The sequence below is a fragment of the Pectinophora gossypiella genome, chromosome 3 (assembly GCF_024362695.1).
Source record: "Pectinophora gossypiella chromosome 3, ilPecGoss1.1, whole genome shotgun sequence".
NCBI classification, from domain to species: domain Eukaryota; kingdom Metazoa; phylum Arthropoda; class Insecta; order Lepidoptera; family Gelechiidae; genus Pectinophora; species Pectinophora gossypiella.
The window spans coordinates 12,223,556-12,242,316 of record NC_065406.1 but is presented as its reverse complement, the minus strand read 5'-3'; the positions used below and the strand labels follow the sequence as shown (position 1 = coordinate 12,242,316).

The 18,761-nt window shown below is 37.6% G+C and overlaps 2 protein-coding genes across 3 annotated transcripts in view; one reads left to right on the top strand and one right to left on the bottom strand.

The window, feature by feature from the left end:
* The first annotated feature begins 710 nt into the window (after positions 1 to 710).
* LOC126382144 (uncharacterized) lies at positions 711 to 12,284 on the top strand. Its single transcript, XM_050031914.1, has 6 exons — positions 711 to 1,007; positions 7,664 to 7,756; positions 9,393 to 9,540; positions 10,128 to 10,206; positions 10,431 to 10,611; positions 11,661 to 12,284. The coding sequence occupies exons 1-6, from the start codon at positions 917 to 919 to the stop codon at positions 11,810 to 11,812; spliced, it is 744 nt and encodes a 247-aa protein (XP_049887871.1). The 5' UTR covers positions 711 to 916; the 3' UTR covers positions 11,813 to 12,284.
* LOC126382107 (transcription factor E2F2) overlaps positions 12,239 to 18,761 on the bottom strand; it is a 21,885-nt gene continuing 15,362 nt past the window's right edge. For both annotated transcript variants that reach the window (XM_050031846.1, XM_050031847.1), the window contains one exon: positions 12,239 to 16,649. In XM_050031846.1, the coding sequence (XP_049887803.1) occupies positions 16,534 to 16,649 (116 nt within the window). In that variant the 3' untranslated portion in view covers positions 12,239 to 16,533. The remainder of the gene's footprint in view (positions 16,650 to 18,761) is intronic.

Here is an 18,761-nt window from a genome sequence, read left to right as displayed (position 1 = left end):
GTACGGGCGCATCTGTGTGTGTGTCTGACGCCATACGATTCAAGTCTAAGGCCCGGTTTCCACTGACGCGGAGACGGACGGAGAAGAGCGGAGATGTGCGAATTTGACCAATCACAGGGTTTGAGAGAGCGAAAAACGAAGACGCTCTGTCACTCTCTCCCTCACGCTGATTGGTCGATTCGTGCACATCTCCGCTCATCTCCGCACAGCTCCGCGTCAATGGAAACGCAGCCTAAAATATGTTCGAGGGGGGGTGAGGTAAACCTAGCTCAGACACTAGTGGGGAGCGGAGAATTGCCGTTCTATACGTAGTATTATTCCTTATTCTATGCTGAAGCGAAACGTGCCTCCGTGGTCACACTGTAGGGAAACTTTTTACTTTCTTCCACAAACTTGTGTGAAAGTTGAGTACGAAGACACTGCAGCTGATACCAACCTAATTATTTACTTCGCGTATATTCATTATTTAGTAACTCGTTGCAAAAACACGTCCGTCAATAAGAGAAGACCGCCCAATACCAAGTATAAAGTTTACTTTAACTTTATTTTAAAAAATATAGGCTTGCAATTATTGTCAACACCTAGTATAAATAAAGATAAATCTTCAAAAATAGTTAAATCCACGTTCCTTGAACTATCTAGCTAGACAAAAGTCACTAGTGGAGTGGACTAACCATTTCATTGCTGCGCGGGTGACGCAAGGCAAGGTAGGGGCACTTTCGCGGTACAAACGGACACCGCGGCATTCGAACCAACACCATCGGACCTTCAACCGCTTCTATAATAACAAAACGAACATAACACTGGCAGTGTTATACTAAAACAAAAATAAAGCAAAAAATATCAGAAAAATTAGAACCCAAAAAAGTTTAAAATATATTTAGTTCCTAGGTTAAAGTGTTAAGGGTGTGGAAAGATGAATAATTTAAGAAGTATACTGACCATCAGTGCCATAGTGTTAAGTTTATCACAAATATCGAGGACTGAGCATGAAGCTGCGGATATAGGTAAGTGGAACTTTAATATTTTTACATTACCTAATACAGGGTGTTAGTGACATCATAACGAATAGTAAGGGGGATGATTCAGAGTTAATATCAAGTGGATATTTTCGTCGCAAAATTCATGTTTTTTTTTAATTATTTTCAGTTCCATACTTTTGCGACGGAAAGTTCTACTTGATATCAACTCAGAATCATGGTCTGAATCATCCCTCAAAGTGTTCGTTACGATGTCACTAACACCCTGTTTATAATGTGATCCATATTTAAGCACTAATTATTTTTATATATGATCTGCTATTACATTGTATTTTGAAATAATTATGTAGGTAAGTAATGAGTAATAAGACAGTAGGTTATTATCACGTTCTTCTATCGTGTGGGTTGTAAGGTGAATTGCCAACCTCATCAACCCTGATGTCAGGGTTACTATTGAGCCGCCAAAGGCCCCTGACATGACTCATATAACGACTACGTACTTACATCAGTAAGTAGTAACCGGGACAAACGGCTTAACGTACCTTCCGAAGCACGGATCGTCTTACTTTTGGACAATCAGGTGATCAGCCTGTAATGTCCTAACCAAACTAGGGACCACAAAGTAATGTTTGTGATATGTCCCCACCGGGAATCGAACCTAGGACCTGCGGATCGTGAGCCCAACGCACAACCACTGGACCACGGAGGCCTATTATCACGTTAAAGCTATTACATTACATTACAGGCTGATCACCTGATTGTCCAAAAGTAAGACGATCCGTGCTTCGGAAGGCACGTTAAGCCGTTGGACCCGGTTACTATTTACTGATGTAAGTACGTAGTCGTTATATGAGTCATGTCAGGGGCCTTTGGCGGCTCAATAGTAACCCTGACATCAGGGTTAATGAGGCTGGTATTCCACCTCACAACCTACACGATAAGAAGAAGATTAGTAAGAACGCTAAGTATTAAATATTATATTTATTAAGTAAGTAAGTATTTTATGTATCTATCTAACACTGGGTACTTTACTTTCCAAAGTCCTTTCTTGTACCCTGATTTTATCTGCTTCAAAGTTAAGTAATAAAGCTCTATTAACATAACGCCTTTATACTTATTACCAAAACAGTTGTTGTTTACCTTGATGTGAATGCAATATGAAACCAAATCGGACCCACATAAGACTTACATAAGCACACTTCGACAACTTTTGGCCAATAAACTTATGCAATTGTTCAATCTGCATTGCCATTTACATACAGAGTGCAAGATTGTATGAAACTACTATCTCATGTGTATAATTAACTATTCCAAGTTACCTACGGCATTTCGTCATATTAATTACTGTATAATTGAGACGTTCTAAATATGAAATAGCTAGATGGACTTATGAAATTAGTCGGCTATGTTCTACATACAAAAAATAAAACAATCATGAATAGCCAGTAGACGCGTCCCCACATTGGGTAATACTCTCATCAACTTTAGGGATAAAAAAACATACTCTATCAGGCTACTCAACCAAAATCTCTATGGTTCTCCCTAGCGTTATCCCGTTTTTTCACAGGGACCGCTAAAGAAGAGACCAAAAACCAAAATATAATGCAATAAAAAAGCTTTAAGTCCTATGGGACATAAACATAGCTATGCAGAGGCACTTTTTGTTGCCGCTGTAGACGCTGTGAGCCACACTCGCTAGTAGACCTGCAGTAGATCAGCAGCACCTGGCGCTCACAACCTGCAAAGGCGCGCCGCTTGCTATGCCCTCCAACCCGCGCCGCTGCTGCAGATGCTGTGAATCAAGAGTGTGACGCACGGCGGAAGGCTTGTCTGGACCTAGTTCTAGCCGGAATGATATCGGATAGACGTAGTTTTATCCAACAGGGAATGGCTGGACCTAGTTGTAGCCGGCATGATGAAGGCTAGACCTAGTTTTATCGGAAAACAATCGGCTAGTACTAGGTTTAACCAAGAGTAAGTGGCTACACCTAGTTCTAACCGGCTAAAACTAGGTGTAGCCGCACTTCGGGTATTAGCCGTAACATATATACTATACTATACACCTCTGCCAACCCCTTCGAGGATACAGGTGTGATGTTTTATCGTTTTTAAGACTATGTGCAATATAAAGACGGCTCGTAAGTGTCAGTGCAAGTATATTATATTGCTTGTAGCATTTTAGTTCAAAGGACTTTCTCATTTACCTTCGAATTCAAGTTCTATTAGCATGCCAAGGACTTCAGGAGTAATTCCGTCACGTACCGTTCGAATAAACTTTTGCATTTCGTCACCATCATTATCACAGTATACTTACAGACGAGATCGCAACGTATTTTTCCGTAATAAAGTATAGTAACATCGTATAAATCTACTTTAGGCTACAGCTTTACAACTGATAGAAAAAGTAAATTGTTGGTGGTGGTGTCCAAAAGAAGAATTATTGAAAGATTATCCCCTCTACAATTGGATAAATAAAAATGTCCCATCATCCCGAGAACAGTAGAAATCCACTAAGAAATCACGTCCTGATAAACCCACTTTCAATGGCAGTTGCATATTATATTGCTGATTTGTTTCATTACATAATGTGTTTATTGACTCATAGCCATTTAAATGGCAACAATTATATCGTAACGTAATTATCCTCGTAAAAGGAGACCAAATGTACTTTGTGTAATCGAGTGGCATGCGAAATGCTGTTGACTATAGATATTCAAATTCAAAAATATCTTTATTCAGTAGGTAAAATAGTTACACTTGTCATTTATCACATTACGCGAAGGTCCGCTCTATACGTAACGAACGTCATATCCACAAAAAGCTACTGCAGATTTTCACAACCTGTATAGGGCTGTTATGTTCACTACTAGCACACAATGCACACATACAAATCCATATAAACATATATAAACCTCTCCTCGACCGTCCCCAGACTGAGGCGTCGATATACTATTTATGTTATGTTGGTTTATTAACAGAGTTGCATAAAATTGTGATTCTTAAACCCAGTCTACATTTCAGTTCCGAAATGTCGTAGCAGAACATACAGTTTGAAACAGCGTAAATCTATAAGTACATTTGGTTAGGCAAGAAAATCACAGAATATCAACAAAAATGTCATAATATATATATGTATTAGGCGTTGATCAAACAATGAATTTACATCATTATACACACATAACGCAAGGTCACATTTATCTAAGCAAATATTTTGATTACGAATGGTACACTGACACAAGCCATGTTCGTGCAAAATGAGAAAAGCAAATACCATTTTCCTTCATAACAAAATCAGCAGAGGTAAAGTACCTGATAGATTTTTTGCATTTAACTTGTTAAAGTTGGTACTTCTTACTGAAGTCCTTCGTACCTACGAATAAATAATAATTCGTACTATATTTTATTGACGTGACTTATTACTGACTACTACGCGACTTTTTTATGAAACAAATAAAAGAGAAGGTGCAGGTCGTGTCTTATCGGGAGGTGAAGTTTTGGCGGGAAGAAGAGAGGAATGGCGATTACTCCACCAACAAGAGCGTAGCTCTTAAATAGAGAGAGAGACTTATTGTAGATTTGCCGCGCATGTCATTTAACTACTTGCCCGGAAAACTTGGCACTTGGCCGCACCTCCGACTGAGAAATTATTGCCACCTGCGATAAATCTACAACAAGTTACCTCAAAAAAAGACTGCAATCAATGCAGTATAAGTACGTATTACTTACCTTCACTATTTTGTTTTTTTTGTTTAATTGTTTCTGATTATAAATCGGCGACAGCTGAAAATCAACGCCATAGTCTAGCTACAGCTATGCTGGCATTTTGATCTGCAGCCGTTTCTGCTTTAGGTATTTATAATTCAGTTAATAATAACCCTTAAACAATGTTTTTAAGGGTGAAGGATAACATCGTGAGGAAACCCACATTCCCGGGAAAGCATTTTCGAAAGTATGTGACCTAGCCTGTATTGAGCTGGTTTTCCCTTCGCGGGTTGGAAGGTCAGACAGGCAGTCGCTTCTGTAAAAAACCGGACCTGTCCGGTCCGGTCCAGTTTTTCACAGGGTCTGCTTAGACCCTGTGAAAAACGGGATAATGCTAGGTAGATGATGATGATGAAACAATGTTTTGCTGAATATCAGCCCATCGTCGCCCACATAGACAGTCCACCATATTGCAGCTATAAGTCTCTAGGGTCATAAAAGCTAATAGTGGTGTTACTTTCACAACATCTACGACGCTGCTTATAGAGATATATACATTCCTTCTTCCGGCTTCACATAATACTATACGTAGATAATACGAGATTACATTGCAGACGTTTCCTGTAATAAATCATGAATCGAGTGTTTAAAAAGATGTTACATATTATAGGTAAGTACCTATAAGATAAACTCACTCGGATAAACTCTATACATGAGTTGTAGAATCACAAATCATAATAAAGCAACTTACTTACTCACTTACTATTATTAATATTTTTTGTGATCTAATAATTAGGGAGGAAATAGGCATTGCTCCCGTTGATGTCTTTTCTATGCAGAAGGAGGCAAAGATGAAAAACGTGTAAAGGGGAACATATCTTGCAATGTAATCGACATTGAGTGATTTGCATTAAATATACTGAGTTGCTTATTATAATAAACAATAATGGAAAAATTAAAACCGATAAACAGTCCAATACACGCAATGCACTGACCACATACGAACCGCAAGATTCCGTTTTAAGATCTCTACACGATCTTATGGGGAAATCCTTCTTGGTTTTACATTTACGTGATAATATATCCATCCTGTGTGTAATAGTATACATTAATACCATGTTATATAACAGCCAGTTACATTATGATCTTGAACGGAGAGTTCTCAATACTTAAATCAAGTTTACGTAATATTTGTAAACATGCGGCTTTGATCTCACAATTAAAACTGATATTTTCTTACCTTAGATAAAATAAACTACTACTTTGTAAGCACTTTACACTTCTATGCAATATTTATGTACTCAAGATTTCTTAAAAGGTGTTAAGATGTAAAATACCTAAGAGCAAAAACACCAACTTGTAAACTGTTAAAATACTCCGATATTGTTTTTTCCTCTATGGTGTGGGTTGTGAGGTGAATTACCAACCTCATCAACCCTGGTGTCACGGTTATTATTGAGCTATCAAAGGCCCCTGACATGGCTCATGTACGACTACTTACATCACTAAGTAGTAACCGGGACCAACAGACCAACGGGTTAACGTGTCTTCCGAAGCACGGATCATTTTACTTTAAGGACAATCAAGTGATCAGCCTGTAATGTACTAACCAAACTAGGGATCACAAAGTGATTTTTGTGATATGTCCCCACCAGGCTTCGAACCCGGGACCTCCGGATCGTCAGCCCAACGCTTAACCACTGGACCACGGAGGTCGTTAGATATTGATTTATTTAAGTTTATTGTACATTGAAATAATGACATAACGACAAGTTGACAACACACAAAACAAACGGTTCAGCTTATTTCTAATAGAAATCTCTTCTAGCAGACTGAGAAATAGACAAACTTAAATCAGGAGAGGACAGATAGGCGTGTAAGTCATAAAAATTAATATAATAGAAAATACATAGGTTAATAACTGGGAATCTGCTCTATCAGAGATAAAGTTACCGAGTTTACTTTAGTTCAAGCTTTTCTATGTACTTTAAATGACCCGTTAGCACAATAAAGAGTTAGTTAAAAGTACATTCACTAATTATAGTTATATAAGCAGTTATACCACCCATTACTCTAATTCTCACTAGAACCATCCATTGTTATAAAATTATAAACACAACATTAACATATTATTGCACCCCGTATGAGCGTCAAAGCAAAATGCGTTCCAAAACCTTGAATATTTTTCCATAAAGCCTCCGACCAAGGCCTAGACAATCAAACATTGCAGCAGGTAGGTTGATAAACGAACTCTTACCACACCGTCCGGATCATTTCCCAACCACCAAGTTGATCATAGAGAAGACCTTGACATTTCAATGTTACTTATATATATAAGTAACATTTTCAGCATATATCCTGAAAATAAGCATAATACTAAAAAATATTATGCATATTCCCATTTTACTACATACATAAAAATATAAGTTTACATTTATGTTTGGATCACAGATAATTTATATCACGATTTCCAGTATTTGTGCCTTGTAAATGACAGTACGCTCGCCCCCTTACACGAGACTTAACCATTAGCTGACGAAGGGTGGGTGTATAATACTATACACCTGTGCCTACCCCTTTGTGAGACGTGATGCCATATTATACAAAAATAAACTCACGCCAGAAATGGTGTATTTATGTAGATCCACGAGTAATCGAAAAACCACTTACAGCCCATTTTGATACAAATATCGATTGCCAATTTTACTTATGGGGAATGGCGCTAAGACATCTTTTGCATAAATAAGTAAATAGTAGGTACACCAACAATTTCTGCCCTAACTGTTCCATCAATCAAAAGTCAGGTATCTTGTATTCAGCATCTAAATGTGTATTAGATAATTTGTTATGAAATGTTTCATTAAGAATTGTAACGTGAATATAGATCAGTGCCTGAACTACTTACTACAAGCAAAATCAATTTTTAAAATTGTTTTAGCAAATACATTGGTTAATAAAATACGACGCAATGTTTTTTCCAGAAAAAATCTTCTCTGCGTGCAAGAGAAGGTCACCGGAGTTCGACTCGTGTGTCAAACGCGCTTTCAACAAGTTACGGCCGTACTTCATCAGAGGTGAGTGATGTGCACAATAACACAAATAACCCTGCTAAATGGATAAACATCTCGCTAGCATGCAGTTCCCTTGACACGAGACGTTTTTACATTTCGTACGGGTTATACCTACTGCTTGCATTGTCAATGGACTGGTCCGAAACTCTCAGCCGATCGCGCAACGTCCGCCGATGCACGGTTACAAAATCGAGAGATTGCATGAACGTGTGTCAAGACAAGACTCAAGAAGCGTCCGAGATGCGTAAAGATACAACGGATGCAACCTACTTTCTATATATAGAAACATTATATAAAAAAAACCGTTACTGCAACCAAAAGATATACTTACTTAGATAAATTACTATAAAGGTATCGTGCACTTACAAAATATAACTTCTGGGCTACTAGAATATCGAAAGAATATACTTATCTTACCTACTAAGTGGTATACAATACTCTACGTATCGTACAGGATGTTAGAGACATCGTTACGAATACTGAGGGGGATGATTCAGACCATGATTCTGAGTTAAAATCAAGTGGAATTTTCTGTCGCAAAATTCATGTTTATTTTTTAGTTTCTTTTTTAAATTAGTTTCAATTATACAGAGTGTTAGTGACATCGTAACAAAAACTTTGAGGGATGATTCAGGCCATGATTCTGAGTTGATATCAAGTGGAATTTTCCGTCGCCAAAGTATGGAACGGAAAATAATTTAAATAAGCTCTATCATGACTTCTCCGACAGGAAATTCCACTTGATATCGACTCAGAATCATGGTCTGAATCATCCCCTTCAGTATTCGTTACAGTGTCACTAACACCCATACCTACTTGTATGGCTACTGTATGTACTTGTATGGGGTGTAAGTGACATCGTAACGAATACTGAGGGGGATGATTCAGCTGATTATTCTGAGTTAATATCAAGTGGAATTTTCCATCGCAAAAGTATAGAATTGAAAATAAATAAAAAATACTAAAAAAATAACATGAATTTTGCGACAGAAAATTCCACTTGATATCATCTCAGAAACATGGTCTGAATCATCCTTCGAAGTTTTCGTTACGATGTCATTAACACCCTGTATACTTTTGCGATGTAAAATTCCACTTGATATTAACTCAGAATAATGAGCTGAATCATCCTTCTCTGTATTCCGTAGATGTTACGTATAGTATTATATACCACTTAGTAGGTAGGGGATGATTCAGACCATGATTCTGAGTTGATACCAAATATATCTGAAAATAATTAAAAAAAACACAAATAATTCATGAATTTTCCGGCAGGAAATTCCACTTGATATCAACTCTGAATCATCCCCCTCAGTATTCATTACGGTGTCACTAACACCCTGTAGGTAGGTGTAAAAGGTTAGTGTTAGTACTTATGTATACTGTATATCGTCGCTTAATAGTGAAGACCACGTAAGTGCCTTATTGAAAAATCATCTTCCAATTACTTCAAAAACTAAGATCACTATTTTTTATCTGGATTGAAACTAGCGCGTTTATTGCGAAGTTTTGTTACCAAAAATCATATCCGAATGTGATTTTATAAAAAGGACCTCAGAAGACGACGATATGTAACATTGTATATTTGACATTGTGGCCAGTATGAAATATTATAAAAATATCTACTGTATTTTTTCAGGTATACCTGAGATGGGAGTGGCGCCATTTGATCCTCACTTCGCCAAGGAAGTGAAGCAGCAGCGATCGATCATTGGCGTCGGATACACGCTCACACTCAAAGACGTCTTCGAAAGAGGATGGACGCGGTCAACAGTCACCAAATACAAGTAAAAATATAAGTTATAATTGTACATGTTTGATATCACGTGGTTTCCTATTTTGTTCCCGGTTAATGGCAATGGACTGGCCCCCTAGTAAAAGGTATAACATAACATAACATAAACTGCCTATACACGTCCCACTGCTGGGCACAGGCCTCCCCTCAATCAACCGGAGGGGGTATGGAGCATACTCCACCACGCTGCTCCACTGCGGGTTGGTGGAGGTGTTTTTACGGCTAATAGCCGGGACCAACGGCTTAACGTGCCCTCCGAAGCACGGAATCATCTTACTTTTTCGGACAATCAGGTGATTCAAGCAAGTAGTAAAAGGTACTTAAACATAATAGCTGGCGAAAAGTGGGTGTACTGTACACCTCTGCCTTCTCCTTCGGGGAAACAGCCGTGTTGCTACGTTATAATCACATAAATCACGCCCGCAATCCCTAGCGGGGTAGACAGAGCTACAAGTAAGAAAACTTGTTCTGCAGTCGTTCTATAGTTTGATACGACATCGTCCTTTGATGGATATGAATACGCGACCTTATCTGTATTCTGTACAAGATACTTTTCATCATGTAATTTTATTTCTACAGGACCGATTGGGACAACCAGCGCATTATATATTCACAATATTTCCCTGAAAAATGGCTAAGCGGTGATTATGAATTCAAGGTGAGTTCCTTGGTAGATATCTAAACTGGAGTCACGCTATGATAGCCAAAAGTTTGTCCCGCTCATCAAGTCTCGTATTAATTAATATCTACGTCAAAGGAACAAATAGTACCTATTTTATTCTGTCAAAACGGCCATCATAGCGTGCCAAAACTAACTAAACAGCATTTCATGAATAAACAACAACTGCTATTCTTTAAAATTAACATTATTTGTGTATTCAGGGCGATGCTTTCGGCCTAGGCGTATTCCGTTCAGGGCACTGGAACCTGACATTGCGGGACTACTCTCAGACGACGCGCATCAAACGCAACGGCAGTGGCGTGGACGTACACGTAGAGGTGGACCACATCGGAGACATGGACATCCACGTCGGGAACCTGTTGCGAGGCCGCGGCGTACTTGGTAATATACTCGGTAACTATTATGAGCATTTGAGAAACTTCCGTAAGATAACCTTTATTCTTGTTTACCGGGGTGAGACTCCGCGCTCCCTGCGTGCGAGAACCGAGACTTATTTCAGTGTGGTCGTAGCACAATATATTTAATCAGAAACAAAAACTTCTGTTAGATTGGGAGCAAAAACAGAACACGTTCAGCTGCTTATCTTTCCGGACATGTAAAAATTTGGTACAGGAATTGTTTCCTTTCTAACATGATAAACAACAGGGTAGTTTCCAACTAGTCAAATCAGTTACTTTTTAATAAACGTCAAAACACGAAATTACTGTGGAATTTGTATGAAAAAGCAACCTGTGACGTCATAGAAAAACGTGACAAAATGACGCATTTATTACATCATCATCATCATCATCAATTTAAGAGCCACGCTCTTGTCGGTGTAGCAATTTCCATTCCAGTCTATCAAAGGCCAATTCCTTGACTTCCCTATAAGACACGGCGTTAACCTTTTCTTTAATCTGTTCCATGTAAGCTCTTCTTGGTCTTCCCCTTCCTCTCTTTCCTTCTAGCTTTCCTTCTATGATGTTTTTAATGAATTCGTCGTGTCTTATTAGGTGTCCAATCATCTTGCCTCTTCTGTCCTCAATAATTCTCAGTATTAGTCTCTTTTCCCACAATTTTTTTTTTTTATTACATTTTTCTTTATTAAAATTGATAAATAAGTTAAATAGAAAAAGGAAAACGTTTTTTGTCATTAAATGTGTCTTTATTTAGTAATCAGAAATTCATAATGTATCTTTGACCTAGGAAACTACCCAATTGTTGTGTTTATCTAACTTTAGGATTTCCAAAATGGCTGCAAGTTTTCTTCTTGTGGGTGTAATTACGCGCGTGACTTTACATCTCGTATTAATAGGTATCATTCATGATTCATGAATTATGATATTGTATTACATATTTGTTGATCGTGATTTCAAGTCGTTCCAAGTAAGCGCTCTCATTTTAAACTTCTACGTCGAATATTTCGGTGAGTCTACTGTTTATGTTTGTAGAGCGCGTGTTGGACCGACTGATCAACGCGTCGTGGAAGCCCGGGTTCGCGGTGATCCGGCCGCTCATCAACGACCTGGTCAGCACCGCCTTCACTGACATCTGGAGCACCAGCTTCCGAGACTTCCCCATTGACAATTTCATCAAAGACTGATACCACCACACTTCACACTTAGCTTAATTACCAAAAATATAGCATGAATTCTTTGAAAGGGCCAGTTACTATTTGCGCTCCAGCATTGTGTGTATGACAGCAGGACAGAAATATAAAGTACAGCGCAGTGCGAAAGAGATATACTAAGAGAATGTAATATTCTAACAGCTGTTATCCGCATCATGCTAGAACTCGCAATTGTAGAACATCGAATACTAATCGACATTTACAATTTCTACTCGTAAAGTGCCAGATACAGTTTTTTGTATTGTAGTAGAATAGTTTATTTTTTACTTTGTTACTCGTTGTCTGTAAATATTATATATCTACATCTAGTCTTTCAATATAAGCTGTGAGTGAACACTACTGATTTCGGTCGTAAGCGGAGAGGATATGACACATAAATAATAAAATCAAACATTATAGTACATATCTCAATATTATATTTATTAAAAAATATAACCTAACTATATATATGACTTTATATTTAAATTCAATCAACAAATAACTCGCACGTTCGTCGAAACTGGAATAATCAACCTCAGTCTTCCAACCAACACGTATGAACCGCCCAGGCGCAGCGCGTCGCGCGGCCCTCGCGCCGCGATACCAACCACTCTCCATAAATATATAACATTGCACCTTCTATTTTCACATTTATAAAATCAGAAAAAGTTACACAAAAACATGCCGTCAAAAAGTCTTTTGATTAATTTTTAGCACTACTTATCCTGTCTCAAAGATCAAACTTAAAATGTATTTAGATACAACCCGTTCATTGACAAAGTTTGCATTAGCCTATAAAAAGCTTTCGCATATTGTTTACGACAAACATAAGTACATAACATCAATCGATAAACGAAATAAAGTCCGACAGTTAAAAATATAGGGAAGAATTTAAACAACACTTGATATCCCGCCTCTGACATACCGTATCAAGCAGAAACAATTTGTGCAACTAGAGGAGACGCTACGTTAGAGATTGTTTAAAATGACGACATTTATTATAATGAATAGCACTAACAGCATAGTAACTATTGCAACGGTGTGTAGCGACGAACTTATATTTTGTTTACATTTGCTATATGGACTATGATTTGTATTAGAATGGGCGACACCTGTAGTGTGCTTGGAATCTTATAATGAACTGGACTTTTGTCAAATCTCTACATGTAACGTCGCCTTAACAAAAATATATTTACAATCAAACATTAACATGCGAACGACCAAAACGGCTCTACAAATTAGGTACTATATTGTCTGGATCGAGATTCTACATTAGGACCCTGTGGACCGCCGATACCGACGCATTATCTCTGTACGGACTAAATCGTTGTAATGGTTGCTGAATCCAAAAATGGGCGTCGCAACCACTCGAGTCTTTAAACGCTGTCGTCGTGTGTAAAGGAGCAACTTGCGACGCCCGTTTTTGTATCGTAATAATGGCATTCACTTATCCTGTAAAGTTCGTTCCGTTATGTACACGGAAACGAACGCACGGACAGTCACAGCTTATTAGCAATAATAGACGTTCACCTTATTATACAAAGCGTATCTTCACTAAGCGAATGGACTCACATATTTGTTACCTAGTTATTTTATATGACAACTGTATTGCGTGGAAAGTTGTGTAAAAACGGTATAAAAATGTACATGAAACCTTCACAAAGCCAGAAAACCATAACAGATTGTTCTGCGGTCGGAAAAGATCATTTACAAATATCCAATGTTAAAAACTAACAGAAGAGTAGTCGCGTAACATCCAAATAATTTCAAAGTATCGATCGATGTTAACAATGGAAGTAAAAACCTTAAACTAAATTACGAGAAAATCTTTTTAAATTTGTACTTCCTTTTTCTCGTACGTTTGGCCCCAGAATTTGTGTCACAAACTATTTCATGAAAAAAAAATCTCATATTAACCTGCTTGAGATATACAGCAATAAATTTAAAGTCAAGTCGGTTAAAGTAATAAGGCGACTAGCAATCTACGTTTTGACGGTAACTGTTGTACAAAGGTTTCGTTCACAACTAGGTGAATTAGTATCAAATTCCAACTTTAGGTAAATTGAACTACTTATTAGTATCGTTAGCCTGGCATCTGCATCGGTAATAGAAATAATTATATCTATAACAAATTTAGCTTCACTTGCATAAGATAAGAACTAAACGAAAATTAAAATTATATTCAAACCCAAAAATAAAACTTAATCATTAACGATAGTGCCTACAAGTTCATTTCATACAGATTTAACTTCATTTGTAAGTGTAGCATTCTACAGGTGATCACGGGACATTATAAAAACGCAATTAAATTTATAAATAAAAAAATTTAGTTATTAATACTAATGCGGGAAGTCTGGCGGGACATTGTCGCAAAATAAAATAGTAAGAGGTTTCAAGCGAGTGTATTCATTAAAGTTGTCATGTTTACAGACTCTACATAATTTTTCATTAATAACCTCCCAAAAAGAAAATCCTCGTTTTCATTTAGCTATATTGAATGTACACCCTCTAGTTATTGCAACCAGGTTCCGCCCGAGCGCCCGGCGGCGGTCCCGCCGCCATGCCCCAGCCTACCCGCTCCCTCACGCCTCCGAGTTACGTCTAACATTAAAATTATCTTGATATGCACTTATTAATAGGTTTTTACAATGACATTTGTGCTGTACATTATACGAGACGCAGGGCGGAGACGCGCGAACGTGAGGTAATGTACTTACATTACGTTAGAGACGGTTCCCTGCGGTTTTGCAATTTGTACTTTATTCAAATCGAAATTAAAACGTGGTTCGCCGCGCGTCCGCCCTGCCGGAAGCTATTTACAATGACAACTAAACAAACCCATAATGAAACTTAAATAAGATGACAAAATCAACTAAATATTTGGCAAACGATCGTTTCACAACGGGAGTGTGCAATGCAAACGAGAGCCCTCCGCAGTGGCATCAATGTATGACAATGGAACACTAGAGCTAGCTTTACAAGTAAAAATCGAAGGCCGCTAAGATATCACCGTTCATTACGTCGTAATATGTACAGGCGGCGCCGGCGCGGCCAGTGATTTGAGCGAGACTATGTACAGGGCGCGCGCCGACGCCGCATACGTACGCCGCTCCACGCTAACATACGGCGCAGTTACATCGGCATACGTGACCCGGCGTTTTATTGCCAATTATTTATTTCATAAATGATGTACTTTACTAATTATACAAGAGAAATTTACTTTCCTATCTCGTATGCCAATGTAACTGCACAATTCTAATACACTTAACCCAATAAATTGTATGGAATTCGGACAGATTCACCTTACAGTATGTTTTGACGAAAATGTGTCATCTGAAATATAGTTTGGTCTCTTTACATACACCTAATAAATACAAAGTTAACTTTAGATTGCTTTCCGATTGTGTTATTACACCTTCTCACACGGCAATCGATGCACACAATGTGCTTTCATCTGTCAAAATTCCATATTTCTATCAAGTTTATAGAAATGGCGTAAAATCTACGATCTCTGAGGAACATTTTGATAGTAAGCGTTTCGTTCATTTCGTCTACGTCTTGATATTGGTAGTGGTCAGTCAATAATCGTGTCAATCATAACGATTTTGTTGAAATGATATACAAAATGACCTAGTTTTCATACTCATTGTACAGATGACAACGAGAGTAGCCATATAATATAATATCAATATTAATAAGCCTAGCGTGCGGTTACTTTCGTTGTCAACCGTAAGTGTTACATATTTTGTAAATGTAATGTTTATATACATCATGCTTTGTTGTATAAAATTGGATTACCAGAGGTAATATGATAAGATAATTTTACAAAAATGTGACTACAAACCAGCCATATTGCCAGCAACTTCTCATAAATCAGAACATGCTTTCTGATTTACAAACATACATAGTCAATGAAAACAATTTTGTAACATATATTATGAAACTGCACAAAATTAAATAGCTAAAGTTTTGAGTGATCTTACAAATACTACTATTAGTTTAGCTCTGTTAAGCTTTATGGATACATAAGGAGAGAGCTAGAATAAAACAATCTAATTATTTAGCCTTTCTCTTGTTCGATACGTATTCCGGTAGCATCCATTTGTATGTGTCCAAAACTTTACAACTTTGATAAATTTCATAAACAAAACACTTAAAAAACTCTTCGTTATTAAGTAGTAATAATTTTTGAGCTATTTTTCTCATAATCTTAACAAAAAATGTGTTATCATGGACTTGAAGGCAATCTTATTAGCCAAAATTAATAGTGTAATGAATGACCTGTGCAGTGGAAATGGTTCACTATTAAGTAGTCACTCCCACAAATTCGTTTACTAAGTTCACGAGCACGAATGGTCTTTAGCTGCAGTTTACACATTACCAATGTACACAAGAGGAAGGAACGTACATTAAGTTCAACGAGACCACTACCATGCGTACACTCACACTTCCAGCCACTTGTCAAACCACCGGCGAGCAGCGTGTAATGAATTTGTAAATAAGGTACTACGAGTAGTAGTGAGTTATTATGAAAGTTACTCGCAAAGTTTGCCTGGCACTTTGTAACCAGCAAGTAGGCGTTTTACGCGACTCACCATAAATCCTTTTTTGTATGTTCCTACAGTAAAATTCATCTACCGCGCTCGCCAGCTGTAAGGACAGTGAAGAACGGACGTTTACACCAGACCAGTAAGTAAGTAGCACGTGAGCTCTCGCTAGAACTCGAAGTCGAACAGCTCGGCTAATCCCTCGTCGTGGTCGAGACAGAATCCGTAGTCGGTGGCCGACATCGGCGGCTCCAGCGCTAGGAACGGCTCCAACTCCAACGATTCTGGAACATGTAGGTTGCTTGGTAACATAATGCTAGAATAACAAGTCTGCCCTGTGCTTCCGTCATCTCAATAACGTAGAGAATTTTTGAAAAATCGCATTCAGTATATTTTTTGTTTACAAAACCTCGCAATTTCTATCGAGGTAAAATTTGTGGTCATAATTTTTAACAGCATTGAAAGTAATTGCAAGAAATCGAGGTTTTGTGAAGAAAATCACATCAGTATGTTGGTTTTTACTAGAGGCGTCGATATGTATTCAATGTTCGGCTTGTTAGAAGGAAACCAGTAACCGAACATAGGATAAAACTATACTGGAAGTACCAGATTTGTATTTGTCAACCACGTGGGAAAAAGGTATATTTAGAGAACATGTCTGCGTCTACACGTGGCGTTACGCGACATTGACATGTCATCAAATATCAACCTAATGATCAGGTTGTTATCATTGATAGTGCAGGAACATAATCGTATACATTAGACGGCGTTATCAGGACAGCGAATCAAAACAAAAAGTAGTGACGAATCAAATGAGCGTCGTTATATACACAACTTACACATTATGGTAGGAAACTATCCTTGTCTTACAAACGTAACCAACCATATATGTGTAATGTATCGGAACATAATTTCTCGAGCTGTAAGAATAACTTCCAAATTGCCAATACAACTAGTCAACTGATTAGACAAATATTTATGAAAAAAACGAGCACAAAATATTGTTACAATCAATGAGGGACTTTCCAGGCTCTTTCCTCAAAAGCAATATAGATGGCGGATGAGAGCCTTCAGCGCTCCCCATTTGTCCGACCGAGTAGTTAATGCCATCTGCGGCGAATCAAGAACATGTCACGTCAAAAAAAATTTGGTGGCGATGTAAAGAATTTCCTTGGTTATGATTTTCACTGGGCATGTTATTTCTTTATTTTTGGTTATAATGACCCTTTCATTTCATTTCATTACACCCAAGCACAATTACAACTTGAACTTATTATTATTCTGATCAAAATAAAGAGAAGCAATATAGGTAACAACATAATTCAATACATAATGTGCTCCAAATATCAAGCAACATTTGTTTTCTATATATGCTCCTACCATTATTTATTTTTGAATAATTATGTATTCGAGTAATGAAAAAATAGATTATTATCGCGTTAAATCTCGACAATACCATCTATATTATTTTCGGGGAACATAGCCTAGAAAGCCCCTCGTTAAACGTTAAATAAAATACATGTTTCTTCTATAATATTACAATTCTACATGTAATAGCTACAGGATTATTTTCATAATTGGAAAGCAAACTTTGAATATTTTTAAGTAAAAAATACGTCATAAGTAAGAAAAACAATAGTTAATCACTGGAGTTTACAATTAAAGCAAATTCAATGTAAAGCAGGTTAAATGACGCGTGTCCACATCGCCCGCTCCTGTCTACAACACGACAGACAATAAAGTTAGAGTAAAATGAAGAAAACACATCTGAACTCTTTGGATTACTAACTCTTTGGATTTATATCCAAAGAACCATCATAAAATTGATAATATGATGCGGGGAAAGTTCTTGAAGCTAAGACTTGAGTGGTCAAAAAGTCCACATCGAAGCAATTCATCTTAAAAAAACAATATTGTTATTTGACATTTGTTTGCATTGCGCACGTACTTTTAATTGCGCAAATGACAAATTGCAATATTGCTTTTTTAGATGAATTGCTTCGATGCAGTTTTTTAACTCCCTTTTTACACCAGCGTAAATGAAACCCATCGCTCCCCAAAAAACAGATCGCATTCAGAAGCTTAACTTAATCTCTTCCTATATATCGTAAAAAAAATTAAAGAGAATGTGTCCTTTTATAATATGGTGGACCCTGTATGCACCATTACGAATATATGGGCGATGGGATGATCAGCTCTCACCATCGTCCAACTTAGGACTACGTATCAAAATTGGCTGCAAGTTTATGGCTTGCACCAGAGACTCACTCCACAGGCGAAGCGAGGTGAACGACGCGATTACAAATAACGAGCAAATTCTACCATGTCACTAGAAAAATTATACTACATTGAACAAGTATGTAGTAACTACGTTAGTCCATGACTAGGAACCGCCT